The sequence below is a fragment of the Anas acuta genome, chromosome 17, assembly GCF_963932015.1.
Source record: "Anas acuta chromosome 17, bAnaAcu1.1, whole genome shotgun sequence".
Taxonomy (NCBI): domain Eukaryota; kingdom Metazoa; phylum Chordata; class Aves; order Anseriformes; family Anatidae; genus Anas; species Anas acuta.
The window spans coordinates 2,921,836-2,941,094 of record NC_088995.1 but is presented as its reverse complement, the minus strand read 5'-3'; the positions used below and the strand labels follow the sequence as shown (position 1 = coordinate 2,941,094).

The window sequence follows — 19,259 nt, the reverse complement described above, 5'->3', positions numbered from 1 at the left end:
GCGGTATGGATTGTGGTCAGCAAAAGCATAAGGATGATCACTGATGTCTCAAACAATCAAGCATATTTGTGGTCAGAATGTGACCTCTTCCTGTGTGCTAAAAGCATTTATGACAAATCTAACAGCTAAAAAAAACTGGTTCTGAATAGTTAATCACAACTACAGCCATAGCATCCTAGGTGATTTAAAATAGTAAAAGATTGGGGAAAACAAAAAACAAACAAACAAACAAATATATCTGTTCTGCAGATTTTATACATTTTGTGCCTCTGTGTGGGTCTTCTGTTACAAGAGGAAGGAACCTAGTCCTATTAATCTGAGTCTAATATATTCTGATCCAGTCTTCTTTTCTCTGACTCTGAAAATGAGATTTACAGGTCCCACCTCAACAGCTCTACTTCTTTACAGCTCCTTCTCCTGTGTTTACAGCATCAGATGGTAGCCTCACACCTGCTCCTTGAGCCCCTGAGCCAGATGCCAGTAGCTGGCTTGCAGCACATTGAGCAGCTTGTGCATGGAACTATGGCGTATCAGAAGCTGGAGCCAAACTGCATACTTTGTGTTGCCTTCAATCAGAGTAGGGACTTGGTCAGCTAGCTGAACTTGTTTTTAATCCTACCTGACACAAAACTATCCCGAGACCAAACAGGACTGTGTCCCATGCAAACTGAGGTAAAAAAGCTGAAAATCTTTGTGGCCACTGATGTCCCCAAAGCTTGCTTTATTGTTGCTCTGCTCCTTGTGTCATCATTGTGAAATGATGTGAAATGAAAGTCATCTGCATCTGTCCAGTCTGGAAGCATATGGCACCTTCTTTGCACTGATGTAAAGTGTTGGGAGGTGGGGAGTCAGGCTAAGGAGGCCAACATCGTGCAGGTTTCAGTCCTTTTAGATTGATCTCTACAGTTGCCCCAGCTTCAGGCAAAGCATCTGCTTGCAAGAGTGTCGCTCACTGTGGGAGATGCTGAGAGCAAGGGTTGCAAGGCTGTTGACATACAAGGCACAAGGAGACTCCTCCAGTGAGGTGCTGGCCTGCGTGTTGATGTAGCAGTGCCCTCTCCTGGAAAGCCAAGCAGCATAATTCACAGTGCAGTGCTCAGCTCCTGGTGCAACCAGAACCCAGTTTATTTTTGCAAATGCCTATTGATATGGTTGTTGAGAAGAGCTGCACTGGTGCCTGGAATACACCTCTGGAGTGGGAGGAGCATGGCCAGGAGCCTCCTGACCTTTCTGTACTGCTGTCTCCCAGTGCAGAGACTCACTGTCTGAGCTGCTGCTTCTGCCTTAATGCTCCTGTAGCTCTCAGCTTCCCCCTTGCCTATGTGGACAAGAGACACCCAGCAAGGTTCTTTTGTGGTGGCTGAGGCCACCCAGTTCCTCATGTAAACCAGAGCTAGTGATGCACCCACAGCTTGCCAAGGAAGTGGGAAGTAAATGATCAGCTCATTTTAAAGATGTTGAGTAAGGCGCACTGGAAGGGGATTTGATGTGAGGAAGGCTGCACAGTAATTCCATGGTAGAAACTAGTGAGCTTCCATTTTCCCATTTCACTGTGTTTTAAGGCCTTTGGTCTATGGGATTTCAGAGGAGCAGAAAGATTGAGTGCTGGTGGTGCTGTTTGCAGGTGGCAGAGGGATGGTGCTGTTGGCAGAAGGTGACAAGCAGTGCTAGCAATCAGCTTTGGAGCTCTAGAGTAAAATTCAGTGCTCCTTCTCTAAACAAATCAACAGTTGTGACTCTTCAGGCTATGTGCAGTTAGCTGTGCAAATGCTTACTAGAGGGATTTGAAGATGCTAACATTTTACCTGGAAGACTGGATAAGTTAATGGAAGGGAGATTTATTAAAGGTTACTGAATATAAAAAAAATAATAATCATATCTGACTAAGGGTGTCCTTGAGTTGCAAACAGACTGGGAAACTATTTGGAAGAATCATTTTTTTGCTTTCTTGGTCCTTACGTTCTTCCCTAAGCATCTATTTATGGCCATTCTTGGAGGCAAAATAAGTGTCCTGTGCTAACAGTCCCGCGGTTTGATCCACGGTAGTCGTTCCAAATTTAATGTGAACCCTAAGCCTGTTCCTGCTGAAGCGTTTTGAAAAAAAAAAAAAAAAAAAAAAAAGCGTTGAATTCACACAGAAGAATCAAGCCTTTTAAGCAATATAAAAGCTTCCCATCCTTCTTCAAGTCAGGTCAGGGGCTTGAAAGTATTTACTGCTTCACGGAGCTTTCAAAGTCAGGCTTGATGTCTGGATTGATTCAATGAAAGGAAATTCTCCCCCAGACATTGAACAAGTAGGACTTGAGAACTTAGCAGGAAATTCTCTCATTTTTTTCCAAACCAGAACTTTTTAACTGTAGAAAGCTGGGCTAGCTGGGGACCATACTAGCAGCATTAATGCATCTGGCATTTTGACTTTTCTCTTTGAAAAAAGTCTGAATTCATAAATTTACACTAGGGGTACTCAGTTGAAGGGAATTCAAAAAATCTTCCCTCTCTCAAAACTGTCTTTGTCGTACATAAACGTGGGTGGCTGCAAAGAGCTTGTTTTTCTGTCAACAGGCTGAGTCAGACTACTTTTTAGCGGAATTCACCTTATTTTATAAAACTAAAACAGGTTAATTTGTCCTTTTCCTTCTCTGGACAGGTAAAGAAGGTGTTTGGCATCCTGTCTGCCATTTCTTTGTATTAGTTGCAGTTAATATCAGTCCTTGATCCACTACCTGCCTTTCTGTAGAAGGCCTGGGGAACCCCGGTACTCACATAGGTCTCTGCCTGTGCCTTTAAGTGGTGTGGCTTGAGAAGTAGTGGAAAAAGACAGCACCAACCAGTAGCAGCTGTTAGAAATTTCATTTTCAAAGGAAGTATCAGCAATGGTCTCGTGCGGCTGTCTGAAGGATCCATTTCACTATGACTCTCCAAAATCAATCCGCTTTCGGAGCGTTGGATGTGTATGTGCAAAGTGGTTCATTTATGTAGTTATTGCCATATCTATTTGGTAAGTGCAGGGTGATGGGACATGGTGTTGTACACTAAGAAATGCTGCTTGTTTCGCAGGTTGTCTGGCTTGCAACGTGGCTTTCAGTGCTTTGAGTTCTGTGGCAGCAACTCAAGACCATTGTTTTGGTGTTGGGCTGTTCTTGGAAGATGGATGTGGCAGTGGGAACCTGGTGGTGGGAGTTGGGCACAGGAGGTTACTTAACAGGGTGGGGTTACTAGGACAGAGCTGGGTTTCTACTAACAAATGCTTTCAGTTTCATTTATTGCTGTGCGGTTCTCATTTTTGTTCTGTTAAAACCACACTACCTGCACTAAAAATCTCAGATTTACACCAGTGTTTCTGAGATTAGATCTTGTTCCAGAGTCTCCTATCTAGGGTTAGATACACCTAACAGATGAAATAGCCAATTAGCCCTTGAAGCAGATTTCAAGAACAATAAGGTGTTCTAGGAATATGCAGTAATTGATTGCCTCTAAAGGGCAGATTTTGCTCTTTGCTCCCAAAGTAGGGCTGTTTCCAGTGATAAGTCTTTGCTGAACAAAGTCTGCAAATTTAGATGGTTGGTTTCTTTCTTATGGGAGGGCAACAGGCCAGAACATTGAGCACACTGATCGCAATCTCAGTAAGAATCAATTTGGCAGGAAATGCAGGCACCTACTGCTGCTCAGACCTGGGCTCCTACTGCCAATTTCCAAACACACGATTATCCCCAAGTACCGTTCTCCTGAAGGAAAAGGCTGAAACACTGTTATAATAGACACTATAAATGAAGGAGCATTGATCAGTTGCTTTCAGTTTCTGTCCTTCAGAAACTTTTATCCCCTCCAGAAGAGTCTGTTGTTAAACTGAAATGGTGCTGGCTCCTGTGGCTATGCAGCCAGTTTGTTTGTCAAATAAAGCCTTTTATGGTACTTTTATGTAGAGTGGAAAGTACCTTCTGAACATACAGTAGTTTTCAAAGTTGACAGTTCTTTCATGAATTAGATGAGTGAAATGACTTCCCTGTCAGCATAAAAACAGAGATGACTTTCTATTATTAACACACACAATGCACGAGGAAGTAAAAGCATTAGGACAAGATTTTTAAAGCAATCAGAATGACATGCAAGAGTACTCACTCTGGAAAGTTAAAGACTAAGTATTTTAAGCTCTCCACCCCCCCAAAAAAATATAAATCCCAAATATAGAGAGGACACTACTGTTTGTGACACAAAAGATCAAAGTCTAAGTAGAGTAATGCACCATGGGCAAAAGTTTTTGGATGACGTTAAGCCCCCTTGCAGTTAGTTGGTGTTTCACAAATGGCATCTGAAGAACCAGGATGTGACCTAATGCTGTCTATAGCATTTAAGCGGTGAAAATAGAAATTCTCTGTGTGTATTTGAACTCATTCCTGACAAAGCTGAACATTGCAAAGGTGAATACAAGGGAAACTTTGGCCCAGATGATGCATCAGTCTCACACCAAACGGCTCTCAGTTACTTGAAAATGCTTGACTTTATCTTGCAGTGCATTTTGTCCAAAAATGATACAAAAAAAACCTGACCCAATTTTATTTTTATGAGTGTACCTGTTCTTTCTGTTTAATCTGGCCAGTTACACCCTCATCACTGACAAGCGCTATCAGGAGAAGGAAGAAGTTACCAGCTCAGTTCGCATTAGTGTGAAGGGAGTGGCTCATGCAGTCAGCAGGATCTGGGATACAGCAGAATATGCCATACCAATGCAGGCAAGTCTTAATTTAATGTCAGCATAATATTCAACTTCTGTTAGTGCATCTGTTTTTTTTTTTTGTTGTTGTTGTTTTTTGTTTTTTCCTGGTATGTCTCTCCAGGAATGAGCAGCAACATTAAAGGAGACTTTACATGTGAGACAGCAGTCTACCAAACCAAATCTACCCTTTCTTCCCCGGTACAAGGGAAAAGATTATCCTCTTTTATGATAATTCTGTGATGCTATTTGTTATGAATTTTTACAAAATCAAAAGATTTATTCCAGTATAGTGGTACTAAACACAGTAGTATCATTACTAGTTACTGCCAGCACGTTTTTCTTGGCTGCAATGCCAGATTAAAAAATAAAAAATCGGGGCCTTTTTGCCCTGGTTGCTCATTTATGCCCTGATGATGTCCCTGGCTTTTCCTGTTTAAGCCAGATTGAACTTTAATGTCTGTTGGGGGGTGGTAGAGCAGAAACAGCCTCACTGTGCTTCCAGGTAATGCTCTGGAGTGACTGAGGTCTGAAACAAGTCTGTGAAATTTCATGTAGATTAATTTTCTCTTCTCCATGTAGTCAAGAGACTCTTTTTTCGTGATGACCAACGTCATTCAGACAGAAAACCAGATTCAAGGCAGATGCCCTGAGGTAAATGTATATATATATATATATATATATATATATTGTAATGTATATTTAGGATGATAGTATTGAATACAAATAGGCAGTAGTTAGGAGCAAACATTAATGTTGATGTAAAAGAGTGGACTGTCCTTGGGACCATCCTGTGCAAGCAAATACTGCTGCTTTTAATGCTTGTATCTCAACAGAAAGCATGCAAAATCTATTTTAATTGCTCCATTTCTTTCCTCTACTCTGGTGTTTCTTGGGGATTCAGTTGTCAGTTGTGACTTTGCCTTGTAGCAATGACTTTGCCAAACATACATGCATCGCTTTCAGGCAGTGGTGACATTCAGGCCAGTGCAGCTTCTCTGGCTTTGCTGCTGGTCTTGAGAAAAACCTGAAGGGGTGATGGAGTTAGAGAAGTGCTATCAGCTTCTCTGCTGGTCTGGTGCTCATTCCTACGTGTTCCCTTCCTTCCTTTCTCTAGCCCAAATGTGGTAGTCAGCTGCAGCTCTCCTCTTCATTCATCTGGCTGGCCTAGAAGTGGGACTTTGCAATGTAGTTCCTAAACACAAGTTAACTTTCACTGGCAAAAGTTTATGGAGCTGTTAGTAAACAAAGAAATAGTCCAGTATGAGATCTATTGCACCTAGTAGTACAGAAAAGAGTACAAAAAACAGGAAAGGACATAATAAAGGAAAGTGTTATTATAAGTGAGAAAAATTTTGTTTTCCTTTTTTTTTTTTTTTCAGCTAGCTTAGCCTTGTGCTTGTTATAAGCATAATAATAAATAAGGATTATACTTTCTCTGCATTATTTTCTTATTATTTACTATTTTTGCATTGAAGTTAAGAAAGACTTTTTACATAGGTATGGAGAGGAATATATTTATGTTGCTCTTTTATGTCATTTTTTCAGGCTCCCTTTGCCAAAGCTATCTGCTCTACAGACAAGTCCTGTGAAAAAGGGAGTGCATATGTCCACAGTAATGGTAGGTAAACGGCATTTTCAGATTGAAATATTGTTTGTGGGTACTACCTTCTGTTGCATTATTGACCAGTGCAGAACGTACAAGTTCCAACTTGGAGAAGAATTGCAGTAGAACAATGCAGAATCCTGAGAGATATCTGATAACCTGTTTTTGAAACGACAAAACAGAGTTCTTACCATTTTCTATATGCCCTTTCTAAAAAGAGAAACAGTGAAAGGGAGCAGAGGAAGGGCAAATGTGAAGAGGAGTGCAGACCGTGATGTGAATTAAGGCCAAACTCCAGTCACTCCCATTGAAGTCCATGACTGCTCAGCAAGGGGAGTGGCTACAGGATCTTTTTGAAGGGTCTGTAACATCCCCATGATAATTAGTTCTCAGAATAAGACAATGACATCTGTCCTTTTTTGAGGGCTAGTTGTCCAGAAGACATCTTACAGTTTTCATCAGCTATGTGAGTTCTTTGTAGTGCTGGGATTCCTGAATTCAGGCTTCTGGCTGAATTAGTGCTTTAGCTGGTAAAGACAGGGCACTCACAAAAAATGCTGACTCTCCAGGAACGTAGAAAGAATTAAGTTTTTCTGCTTACCTTTATATCCTTGTTTAATTTGCTTATGTTGTTGAATTAAACTTGTTAATTGTTTATTTGATTGTTAATTGATTCAGTTGACTGAAACGGCTAATTTCTCAGTTTATACCAAGACTCAGATATGTAACTTAATGTAAAACTTTGCAGGAAAGTACTTCATCCTCAGTCCAAACAATAGCAAGCATTGTTGACCCAAGTAAAGGGCTAAATAAGGATTGATGATGTGTGGCAGGACCATGATTTTATCCTGAACAGAAAGCTGCAAGAATTTATAATGTCAAAACCTCTGCTTTACATTTGAGGAGGAATCCACTGCCATGTGGAAACTCTCTATATGGTGCAAAACTCTTGTGTTTGCTGAATGAGAAATGCTTTCTCTACAGGAGTTCAGACAGGAAGATGTGTGCGGTATAATGAAACTCTTAAAACCTGTGAGGTCATGGCATGGTGCCCTGTGCCAATGGAGGAACCCCCCCCTGTGTAAGTAAAAAATCTACCTTTTTTTTTTTTTTGTCAAAAAAAAGGATTTGCTTTGACAGAGTCATACAATTTTAGGATAATCACTTTGCTCAGGCATGTACAGATCTCTTGTAAAACAGCTATTTTCTTCATAGCCATACTGTTAATGCTTACTCTATTTAAATGAATTCCTTCTACAATTGTCCTGCTGATTGTGCAGTAAAGCCGAAGCCTCCAGTTTGTAACATCATGCAGCTTCCACAAAAACAATTTTAGGTGTCATAGGCGCATTTTGAGTTCACTAGAGGCATTTAGATCATGAATTCAAATGTCAAGGCAAGTGTGAGATAGGTTTCCTGACTTGGGGTTCTCTTCTGCCAGGCTCAGTGCTTTAAGGTGTAGAAGCTCCTTATGGGTGCATTTACCACAGCAAGGTTGCTTCCACCACTCAGAACAGTAGTACTGGATTGGTTCTCTGTGCTGCACAGTAGCATTTGGGGGTCCTCTCCAGACTGAAGAACAGCATCTTCATCCTTCTAGACAGGTGATGAAAACCTCAATGCTGGCAATACGTAATAGTGAGCTGAAGAAAACTGGAGGAAAAAGACTCTGGGGAATGATGTTGCTGTGACCCAGAGAGTGGAATGGAGGAGCCCTGTGGCCATCTTTCTCTGTAATCGTATAAGTGTGCAGTGTTCCAAGAAGAAACTGGTCCATTTTCTTTCTATATCAGCCAAAGCATGAAGAAATTGTATAATCATTTTGATTTCTACAGAGATGCTGGAAATTACACTCTAAGACTTAAGAGTGGATGACTAATCAGTTTTAGCTTCTCTCAACCAGCTTTTGAAATATACATGTAAGAAACCAGGTCAATTACCACTTCCATTAACTCACTGCTTTTAAAAGATAACAAGCATGATTCTGTGTATATATCCCATCTTTTCTTTATGTCAGAGACTGAGAAGTTTTTCTACTGCCAGGTTCCATCCAGGGCTCACAACACTTCCTGCAGCAACTTTGAGATTTTTTCAGCTCTTTAAAGGAAGTGCCATTACTTTTGCAGACAGAGCTGTGATCTGAAAAAAGGCTTTGCCCAGAAACAGGAAGGATATTACTGTTCATACAGCATCCTGGAAAGATATGCATGAGCTTCCTGAGCTATTGGAATCTTAGGGTTTTTTTGATAAAGTCTCAGTGACTGCCAGTCATTTCCAAATGTCGTGTTGTGTAGGCTTACTGCCGTGTGTTCCAAAGGGAATTTTGTCGTTTATTACATTGCACAGTTGACACATTCTGTCTTGTTTCCTAATCGTCCTCTACAGTGCCAGTAGTTGATCACTACCAGGGACCAAAAATAATGGATGAGAGGTTTGATCCAAACCTATGATGTAAAATGTTCCTTCACAATTTTCATTGGCAAGGAAAAAAGGAGGAATTGCTAAATAGCAAAGCTGAGTGTTTGTTTGCTACCAGAACAATATATAAGAGAAAGGTCAGAGCCCAGGAAGTTTTGCCGTCTGGTTGAGATACTGAGGGAGAAATGTTGGGTTTTGGTTACACCCATGATTGTCTTTATTGTCCAAATTCTTTTGAAAGATAAGTTTCATGAGCTATACAGGAGTACTCCTTTTCCTTCCCGTTAGTTATGGCTGGAGCTGAACAAAGGAGCCAAACAAAGCTATTGCATTTTGGCAAGAAGATTCTTTTATTTTTGATTGTTCATTTCTGCCTCAAACAGGGCACAGCTGTCAGATTAGCTGGCCCAAGGATAGGTGTTTACACCACGTTTTCCAGAAGATCTTTGGATCAGATTTCAGATGCCTCCCAGTGGATGAGTTGCAGACACTTCCACATTATAGGTTCATTCATTTTTAGCTCTTTAACGGTTAACATACATTATTCATGTCTTGACTGTTATACACTGAAATTCTTCAGAAGCTTTTATGTCCAGATAGTATCTGCAAGTATTAAATTGGTTTGCAGCCATGTCTCTCATTCATTGACTTTGTTTAGGAGATGCTCTGAGATGTCCTTCATGGAAACTGTCACCCAACTAATGTGCTTCTAGTCATCACAGATCTCTGATGCAGAGGCATTGCTCAAAGTGCAATGATAGGAAAAATACTGCATGCTTAGAAGCACTGTCCTTGATATGGATGACTGCTTTGAAGACTGTTTACACCCCTTGGAATGGCTGTCCTGATGAAAATTAAAATTTTCCTGACTCATTTTCAAAACAGAGCTGTGTGAATATTCCAGTCCAGCGCTGTCCCTGTGCACGACATATATAGCTAAAAATTGCATCTGTTTCTCTTCTATAGCCCAGGCAAGTTCTGGGGTGTAGCAGAGATTGTCTCATGCAATCTAGGCCAAGGTTAACTCAGCTGGCAATTTGTAGGAAAGTGCCTTCTTTCCTGCCACACTAGCTTCAGATAACTGACTTTTGAGGAAGGGTAGGACTGGTAGCCTGCTTCCCATGGTGTTTGCAGTTCACCAACATATTTAGTGACACAAACCACTGTCTCCCCACAGTCTGCAGGGTAAGCCCTCGAACCGCTATCTTCTAGAAAGGCAGAACAGCCTTTGATGATGTGATTGACGCCTGACTTCCAGAGACATCCTCTAGGAATAAGAGCATGTCTCATTCTTATATTCTTACTAGCTGTGCAGCTCTGGCATAAATGGCCACCTGTCTGCAGGGACCAGCAATGAAACTGCCTTTGTCATTGTGCAGAAATAATCAGCTGTCAAATGGTATATGCTCTTACTACTATTCTGTAGCAAGAGTTATACGAGAAGTCTTGTGAGCTCATATTTTAGCTGCGTGTAGCACACATTTAGGCTCAGCCCACACAAGCAAGAGCAAGAGGGAGAGAACAATTTATATCTAAAACTAAGAGAATGACCTTTATCTTTCTTGGTTCCCTGAGTCACTTAACTCTGCTTTTCAATCTCTTTCTCAGCAAAGTATTCTGCCTACTGACAATGTTCCAGGTAATAAATTAGCATAGCATTAATTGATGCATTTAAGTACAAGAAGTTACTTCATTTGATGTTTCTCTTCTAGGCCTGCAGTTCTGAGGAGTTCTGAAGACTTCACAGTGCTAATAAAGAACAACGTTCACTTCCCAAAATTTAATTACACCGTGTAAGTGCAAACATTCCCAAATGCTTTCTGAAGAGTGAGTGGTTGTGCTCTAAAGAAAGGATTGTGTAAATTGGCACCTTCTTTACTCAGAAAGGCTGTCTTCAGGGCTTTATCTGCATGAGCAACAGCTGTTAAGTCTTTAGTCCTATTAATTCTTCAGGAACTGAGAGAAATAGAAGAGCTTGGGATCACAGCCTCCCAGGCACAGAACAATAAAATCGCTCGTTCAGATATACTGGTTTATGTTGAGCTAAAACAACTAAAGTACAATGTAACAGTTGTGTGGTCCAGATTATAAAGTGAAAAATATTTAGTTTACTCAGGTAAATTTTGCCTGTGATATATTCAAAGAGTAAAGAATTGATCTTGATTTGTAGATCTCTCTTAGGGAAATATAGATCTGGTAGATGTGAAAACAAAAGCTCATGTAAGTACAATCTGAGCACGTTTAACACAGCTTCTAGTAAAAGTGAAGGCCCTTAGCTGTATTTATAGCTGCTCCAGCTTTTGTTTTTAATTTTAAACAACTCTATGTGTTCTTCACAGACAAAATATTTCACCAAATTTCAATTCTTCCTGCACATTCAACAAGATAACTTCCCCTCTCTGTCCAATATTCCGTCTGGGAGATATCCTTCAGGAAGCAAAAGAGAACTTTTCAGAGGTGGCAGTAAAGGTCTGTGATACTACTTTCTTTGTTATGCTCAGTGTGAAAACTTTTCTTTCTTTTTCTTCCTGCATATTTTCCTGTCTGCCATATAATGGAATTGTTCTTGGTTTAGAAACAGGTTGTTTGAGAACCAACATAACCTCACATTTTAAAAAATAAATGTGTTAATCATCTCACAGAATGAAACCTGCGTTGACAGAGTTGATACTATTTGGTTTGTATTACTGTAGCTTGTAGAGGCCCTTGTACCACCTTTCATTTAAATAGGCCTTGTATAAGGCTGTCACTCATGATCACCTTTCAATTCTACCAAAGCACATCATAAATCATGTTGCTTCAGGAAAAAACTGTCCAAAAGTCGGACTGGCACAAATAGTGGCTTATGTTTGGCATTAAAAAGTTCAGCAAAGGCAGCAATCACACTAGTCCTCACACTTACTTTTTCTGTTTCTAGGGAGGAGTAATTGCCATTGAGATTAAATGGGACTGTAACTTAGACAGCTGGTCTTACTACTGCAGTCCAGAGTATGGTTTCCGCCGCCTTGATGGCAAAACAAGAACCCAATACCCTGGATTCAGCTACAGGTAAAAAATGTTAGATGAAGCAAGTAAGGTGTTTTCTGAGTTGAAGCGAAGATGTGATGAGGTGTGGAGAATGACAGCTTGGAACAACTGAATATTTGATTCTGCTTTGCTTCAGTACTCATGTCCTTAACTTGCAGTTACTGCAGTTGTATCATCATGGTCATTTTCCAGATGAGCATGGTTGTATGGTAGGAGGTTTTATTTCTGTGTTGAAAGGCCTAGAAATTTTCCACAAGTGTTCTGGGAACTAACACAGAAAATAGTTTGGGCAGCTTCCACCATATGGCAATTGAAGCTTTAAACTACCTAAATTTGTGAGTTTCCTAAGGCAATAAAATAAAATAAAATGTTTTGCTAACATCTGGGTAACCCTACAGTTCACTGAATCAAGATTTATTTAAAAGTAAATTAGAGCATTTGGTTCTGTGTTCATACAGACCTACGAGAAATTCAGACAAAAAATCTTGTTGTGACTCTAGTTCTAAATAGTTACACAATTTATCAAATGCATATCAGCGTGTTTAAAATTGAAGTTATCCCTCAGATCTAGGACAAAATTTTTGTGTAACGGCACTTCTTGACTTTGGTTATTATCGTGGGTTTTCATACGTCGGTGATGCTAGCATGAGTGTCTGAGCTGTCAAAGAGCTGCCAATATACGTCAAAGCTGAGTTCTGCTGGAGCTGTGCAAACAAGGAACAAATAGGTGTTCCCTCAGAGCTGACAACCACAGACAGGAGATGGGGGAGAACACAAGTTAAAAGTGGGACAGTTCTACAAGGCTGAGGCCAGCGATGTTTCTATTCAATAGACTTCTGCAGGCAAATGGGATTTCTTAGGCTTTTGGAGGAAGACTGGAGTAGTTCTGAGGATATTAGTATCAGATTAACAGCTAGGGTCAAAATGCCAAGAATGGTTTTGCCCGAAATCCTGTTTTTTAAGCATCAAAATACCAGTGGAAAGATTATTTTGCTGTGGTGCAGTTGAAATGTGTGCTGAAAGGAAGTAAAACTCTAGTATCCAGGAAGTGAGCTTCATCTGAGAACACAGGCAAGCCTGCTGGGAGAGTGTACAGGATACCAGACAACATCCAGATGGCCTGATTCTGCAGCTGTTAATCAAGGGGTTTTATTGGCAAAAGAAAGCCTTTCTCTGATGTCTGCAAAATTTAAAAAAGAGGTGGAGAGTAGGTCTGTGCAGCAATTCAAAAAGTGAAAACAGTGAAAGTTGAAGGATGATGAGTAGTTTGAACATAATACCATTTAAAACAGCCATGGATGTTTCAGGGAAGAATGTGCACAAACTCTGCCACAGTGTTGAGCTGGTGTATGCAAACCTGTATAAACGGCTGCTGATTTCAGTAGAATTACCCAAAGGAAATGATCCTACAATAAATATATTTCAATAAAACTTTTATTCATCAGTGTGGCATTTCATAAGAATGTAACATACTATCAGACAAGAGGTCCATCCAGCCCAGCATCCCAAAGCTAGCAGAGATCAGTAGCAGAAGAAAACTTTGAAAAGACCCTAAGAAACAGGTTATAGAACGCTGCTTCCCCTGCAGTCCAGATGGGGACTCTAGGCAGGTTATAACCTGTCTGCATGGAGTCCTATTGCTTTTAGCCCAGTTCCAGAGGAAATTTTGTGATAGACTTGAATGGGAAGATGTAAGCCTTCTGAAAGAAAATAACTACTTGAGGTGCAAGGGAGCAAAGCTTCAGACAGTGGTCAAGAAAGCTCCCAACAGGTCATCTCTGAGCACAAAGCTGTTACAGAGAAGAAAGCTTGTATGCCATCAAGAAGAAATATGAAATAACCTCTACCATGGGGGCTAGAGAAAACCTCTGATCCTGAAAACAGTTAGGAAAACTTTAAAATAAAGCCTAAATGACCTGCAAGCTTTGGAGGCTAAGAGCTGGCTGGTAAAACATGCATTGGTCACAGACTTTGGAACCATTCAGCACAAGCAAAAAGGGTATTTCATATCTGTGCAAGTAAGAAGAAAGCAGAACACATTATGCTGTGTTTTTCTGAGTGACTTTCCTTCAGAGAATTTTAAATTGTATCTCTGTGAATGAGAAGCAAATGATCTAGGAAACTGATTAAGAGTAGTCTAAAAGTCTGACAAACTTAGCTTGGAGTAGAATGCAAAGGGAATGCGAAATACAGAGTGGAATCAAGTAAAAGCTTGCTCTGGGCTGGTTCGTTAGCATCAAGATGGCAAAGCAAAGCTGCAGGGACTGAACCCAAAGAGTAAAGAAAGGAGGAAAAAGTATTTCTTCTTTAGATGTCTCTATAATCTGAATGAGTAAACCAAGACTCTGGAAATCAGAAGGCTGAGCTGATAGTATTTATGCTAGACATATCCTCTTAAACACAGTTACTCTTCTTGTAGTAGAACAGGCAGCCAACTATAAAAACAAACTTTGATTAACAATGACAGAGTGATCTGTGAGTATCTGACACCCACGGAACTAACCTTGCAGCCCTTTAGCTCAGCAAATTGCAATTCAAATTATTTATCTAAATGAAGGAGAAGAGGATTTAGAGATCACTCAAGTAAACCAGTCAAGAACAACACAGCATTTTAAATCCTGACAGCAAGTCTGAGGCAAAAGACATACGGTATTGTTTTCAGTAGCTGAGAATTAGTGCCATTGTGTGTTTTAGTAAGTCTTTCAGTTTAATGTAATGATTTTGTCTGTACTGCCAGCTTTTCATTGTCAGGCTTGAAAAAGATCTCATTGTTGCATGCTCTGTGACTGTTTATTTATCCATAAGCTGATGTGAGCTGTGCATCAGGAGGGTCGTGTTGTTGATAAAATAAGAAACTGGAAGTTCATAAAGGCCAATGTGATTCTTGGCACTCTCTGCTGCTTAAGGAGTTGGAAATGAGTGATAATCCAGCATGCTGAAGTGTCCTCAGGAGTTCAGAGCAGGTAGTGGAAAATGTAGCATTAAAAGACTTAAGAACATGAGCACTTTTGCCATTGCCAGTTCCTCATATATTCTTGCTAGGGTTTTCTAACTGCTTTACCCATAGTTGAACTTCCCTCTGTAGCTTTAGGTTCTGATTTGAATGGTGACAGCAAAACACTCCTTGGACATTAGCTAGATTTTTAATTTGCTTAAATCTCTACATACATGTGTATTAATTTAGTTTAGACTGCCAGCGATGAAGCTGGCTTCATGAACTGTTCCTGAATGCTTCTTCCAGCATTTCAGAAGGCTGTAAGAAAGAAGGCAAAAGAAACTATGCCCCCTTTTGTGTTCTGCACTTTTGTATCATTGTATTCCCTAGGGAAGCCACACTGATCTTCATTTGTTCTTTTGCAGATTTGCAAGGTACTACAAGCGAGAAAATGGAAAGGAGCAGCGAACACTTTTCAGAGCCTATGGAATACGGTTTGATATCCTCGTCTTTGGCACAGTAAATGCAATTGTTTTTCTCTGTGGAGGGAGGAGAGAAGAAAACTTACCATTTCTTTAGCCCTACGTCTGCCATATTCCCCTTTCCCCTCTTCTGTCCATCATTCTGGAATGGAAGTCCTGTCCAGATTAGTAGATCTAAACACAACTGGCATAGGAGAACAAAGCTGAGAATGACATAGCAGGGTTGAGAGAGACAGGATTGTTGTTTAGACAAAGAATAATGGGTATCTTGTCTATCATGAACCTTGTGTGAACCTTGTGTGTCACCGCTGTTTCCCTCTCAAATTGTTTATTTTCCCCTGCAAAGTGTTAGAGATAGTTTATGTAATCTTAGGATTGGATGGATGAATCATTGTAAAAGGACAAAAAGAGAAATGGCATTCAGATGAGTGAGTGGTTATAGATCTTGCTACCCAGATATTCTTTTATGCTTCCTTTAGGGTGGAAAATTTAGAAGTGTTGAACTCTTCACATTCATTGGATCCACAATCACCTATTTTGGTTTGGTGAGAGACTTGGTTTTTGTGTTAATAGAGCCAGTTCTGGAGAACTCCAGTCTCATTAAAAAAGTGGAATCACTACTTGCTTTTCTTTCTTATGCAGGCTTTTACTGTCATTGAAATCTTGTTTTCCTTATACAATTGCTCCGGCTGCTGGAAAATACAATTCTGTGATAATATAATCAGGAAGAAGTATGAGACTGTGCTGGAGCCAAAACAGGTAAAGAATGCAAATTGCTGTTCAGTAGACACACAAATGCCACAGATCAAACCCTTCGTAATTGCTGTGTGGTTCATTCCTGCTTCACTGCTTGGGCTTTGTTCTTCTGCACGCTGTGTGTAGCCTGCAGTTGTGGATTTAGGAGATCAGAGATTTTTGTGAGAGGGATTGCGGGATCCAGTGCATAAAGGAGTTGGCAAAGGGAACTGCCTCCTCCTTTTCATGCCAGAGAATCTCCAGGTAGCTTCCATGGAGCTGTGCACTGCATGGCTGCAGTGGGCTCTGCACATAGATCATTGGCAGAGCAGAGCAACACCATCTCTATCAGAGAAACACGCTGGGAGTAGTGACCCTTTAAAATAGGGGAAGGAGGTCACAGAAGGGTTATCTACAAAGAGGGCTTTGCTCAAAGGCTCTTCCCTGCCAACCTGAATTTCCTCTTCCTCTTTTTCAAGGCATTACCAGTTATTACTCTTGGGTACACCTACTAATTCCCCAGCATTTTAGACAAATGTTTTTTAATGAAAGGCAAAGATGAACTCTCCACATAAAGGCCCTGCACAACTGCACTCCTGCAGTTAGCTACAGTTAGTTCCATAACCTCTCTTCCCCTTAGCTTTGTCTGTCCCTGCTGCTGCCCCTGTCCTTGCTATCCCAGATACTGGGATACATCTACTCTTGCAGCACACAGTTGCAGGGAACTGTTGTCGGCATACAGACTGCAAAACTGTGCTATATCCCCAGCTTTCTAGGTAACTATTCCAGCTGACAGTGCTAATTTCTTCTGCTCTACAGGTGATGCTTGTGTCCTATGTTGATAAGCCACATGTTATTTTGATAAAGAGGCCTCTGAAAACAAGCTTGCAGGATGCCGAAGGCAGCATTTTTGAGGTAAAGGCAGACACTTAACCTTCGGGATTCCCTCTTCAGAAAGGAGAAATAAGGAATGTCATTTCAAACTGATTTGGATTTCCCCTTCCCCATATTTCTAGATTAGATCCTGAGGGACTAAAAATGGATTTGTATTGCCCCCCTAAAGTTAGTAAGTCCTGTGACCAGAGGATGTATTTTCTAGAGTCAGCTAAAAACTGCTGCTTTCCTGTAGTGGGCGTGTGCTAGTGGGAGTGTGTTGGTGTTGAAACAACTTGTAAGGTGTCAATTCGATTTTGCAAGGGTGGGCGTTGGCAACACAGAAAGATAATCCTCCTCCAGATCTGCTGATCTATCATCATTATACTTATTGTGCTGTGTCAAATGAAAGACCCAGTGGTGAGGATCACTGTTGTAAATTCTCTCTGCAGATGGATGAAACAGCAGCAATGCTTTATCATCTAATTTATGTTGGGAATTGCTTTGCAGAATCACCCTGTGAAATTCAGTGATCCTTACAGCTTCTTCACCAAGGAGCCCAATGAGAACCATGACACTGAAGAATCTCAGCTTAGTTGTCTAATGCAAAGCACCCGTTCTCCGAAGTGCCCCAAGTGGTGCTGCTGTGGCCAATGCAATCTGACGCAGAAGTTCCACGAGCAGCTCTGCTGCCGCAGCACAGATGGGCCGTGCATCACAACCACCTATTGGTTTAAGAAGCTCGTGCTGTCCAGAGAAACCCTGAATAAAGCCCTTCTCTACGAAGACCCCTTTCTGGACCTGCAAGGTGACAATACCAGCAATCAGCTGCGTCATGCTGCTTACAAGCAGTATGTTCACTGGCGTTTTGGCTCTTTTGAGTTGGAAGACAGAGCTGTCATCCCAAGTTGCTGCAGAGAGGTGATTAGAAGTACTTATCCCAAAGCAGATGGCAACTATACTGGTTTTAAGATAGAATGAGGAAGCAGCACAACTTGAGCTCATGCAGTGGCTTACCTTGGGCATTTAACCTTTGATTTCTTTCATAGGATTTTTTTATTTTTTTTTTATATGTGTAAAAGAAGAAGAAAAAGAAAGTGTGTGACTTCCCAAAATCTTTGCTGTGCAGCTGCATTTTTGTATATTGTCATTAGAGAGGGACTGTTGCCTACTGCTTGTCTTAGAGGAACAAGTACCTTGAGCTAAAGTATGTACTTCTCCCTTTGTTTCGCTCTGTGACTCACCCTGTGTGGTTTAGAAATGTAGCCTCTGGGGTGAGCTCTTAGGGCTACATTTTAGTGAGAGGTTCCAGGTCTCCTGTCTTTGCTTTGGAGTGTGCCAGACTCCCAGATGAGTGAGGAGATGACCAGCACCCTGAAAATAAGATGGAGCCAAGAACCATCTAAAAGCATGACCCCTGAAAGAAGGAAGCCCAAAAGAGAGATCAGTTGAAGATGTAGTCCTGAGCATTTCTCTCCCCTAGCCTCACCACCTTGCTGCAGCTCTGGATTAGAGGTTCTGGAAAGAAGCCAGTGAGTATGCATTTTCATAACTCGCTGTTAAAGGCCTGACAGTCTGTCCAGATTAAACAGGCTTATTTTAGATTTCAGTGGCACAGAGAAAGCATTTTCTGAAAAGCCCAGCTGTTCTCTTTGTATTGGTCCTTTTACCTTAAACCGGGAATTAGAGTGGAAAGTACTTTTACCATCTTTGTCTAATATTTTCAGGCATTTCATTCATATTCATTGAATTTTAATGTTAGTCTTTGTCCTCCTGTTTGCTCTTAGCTTCTAACAGGCCTTGCCTCCTACACCTCCTCCTACTGCATGCAGCACAGTGCAAGTTGCTTTTTACAGTGATGCATAAGGCCACAGCCAAGGAACAGCAAATTTAGGGTAGATTAATCTGTGCTCCAACACCTTTTCAGTTCTTTCTTTTTGTTGTACTTGGCCATGTTCTATTTTTGTAGAAACAGGGTGAGAAGGATTGTAACGTGTATATTTTGCACTCCTTTCAACTAAGCTTTGTTCTCTCCGAGCTAAACCAGCAGTTTGCCGTTTCAATTCCCAACATACATTTTGAGATATATGGCTGGGAGATTGTCAGCTGTATTTCTATCTTCAGTTGTAATATACATTAATTGTATTAACATTCACATTGCATCATTTTATATATCTAGAGTGAGAAAAGATTACAGTTGGCATGAATGCATTCCTGTTCTGACACGTGCGCTATCTTTCCTTTTGGAAGAATTACAATGGATATTAACTTAAAACTGTGATTTTTAAGTTCTTTTCACTTTTCTCATGTATGTTTTTCTTTAACACTCCCCCTTGCCCCTTCTCCTGTCACTTTTGACTGGCTTTGTAATAAACAGAGCGTTTCTACTAGTTGAGTTAGAATCTCTTCAATGATTTTGCAATGTCTGAAAACCCCACTGCCACTTGGTGAGCTCTCTTCATCTAATTCTTT

General features: G+C 40.8%; 1 protein-coding gene across 1 annotated transcript; it reads left to right on the top strand.

The window, feature by feature from the left end:
- Positions 1 to 2,820: 2,820 nt before the first annotated feature.
- Positions 2,821 to 19,182, top strand: P2RX7 (purinergic receptor P2X 7). Its single transcript, XM_068653957.1, has 13 exons — positions 2,821 to 2,998; positions 4,598 to 4,730; positions 5,294 to 5,365; positions 6,260 to 6,332; positions 7,302 to 7,398; positions 10,448 to 10,528; positions 11,075 to 11,204; positions 11,653 to 11,783; positions 15,123 to 15,216; positions 15,659 to 15,724; positions 15,822 to 15,938; positions 16,734 to 16,829; positions 17,298 to 19,182. The coding sequence occupies exons 1-13, from the start codon at positions 2,874 to 2,876 to the stop codon at positions 17,766 to 17,768; spliced, it is 1,686 nt and encodes a 561-aa protein (XP_068510058.1). The 5' UTR covers positions 2,821 to 2,873; the 3' UTR covers positions 17,769 to 19,182.
- Positions 19,183 to 19,259: the final 77 nt, after the last annotated feature.

Excerpts from the sequence above, each read along its gene's own strand:
- P2RX7 (XM_068653957.1), top strand. The coding sequence starts at position 2,874 with ATGGTCTCGTGCGGCTGTCTGAAGGATCCATTTCACTATGACTCTCCA. Across the intron at positions 5,366-6,259 it reads TTCAAGGCAGATGCCCTGAG|GCTCCCTTTGCCAAAGCTAT; the intron begins GTAAATGTATAT and ends TCATTTTTTCAG. Across the intron at positions 6,333-7,301 it reads TGCATATGTCCACAGTAATG|GAGTTCAGACAGGAAGATGT; the intron begins GTAGGTAAACGG and ends CTTTCTCTACAG.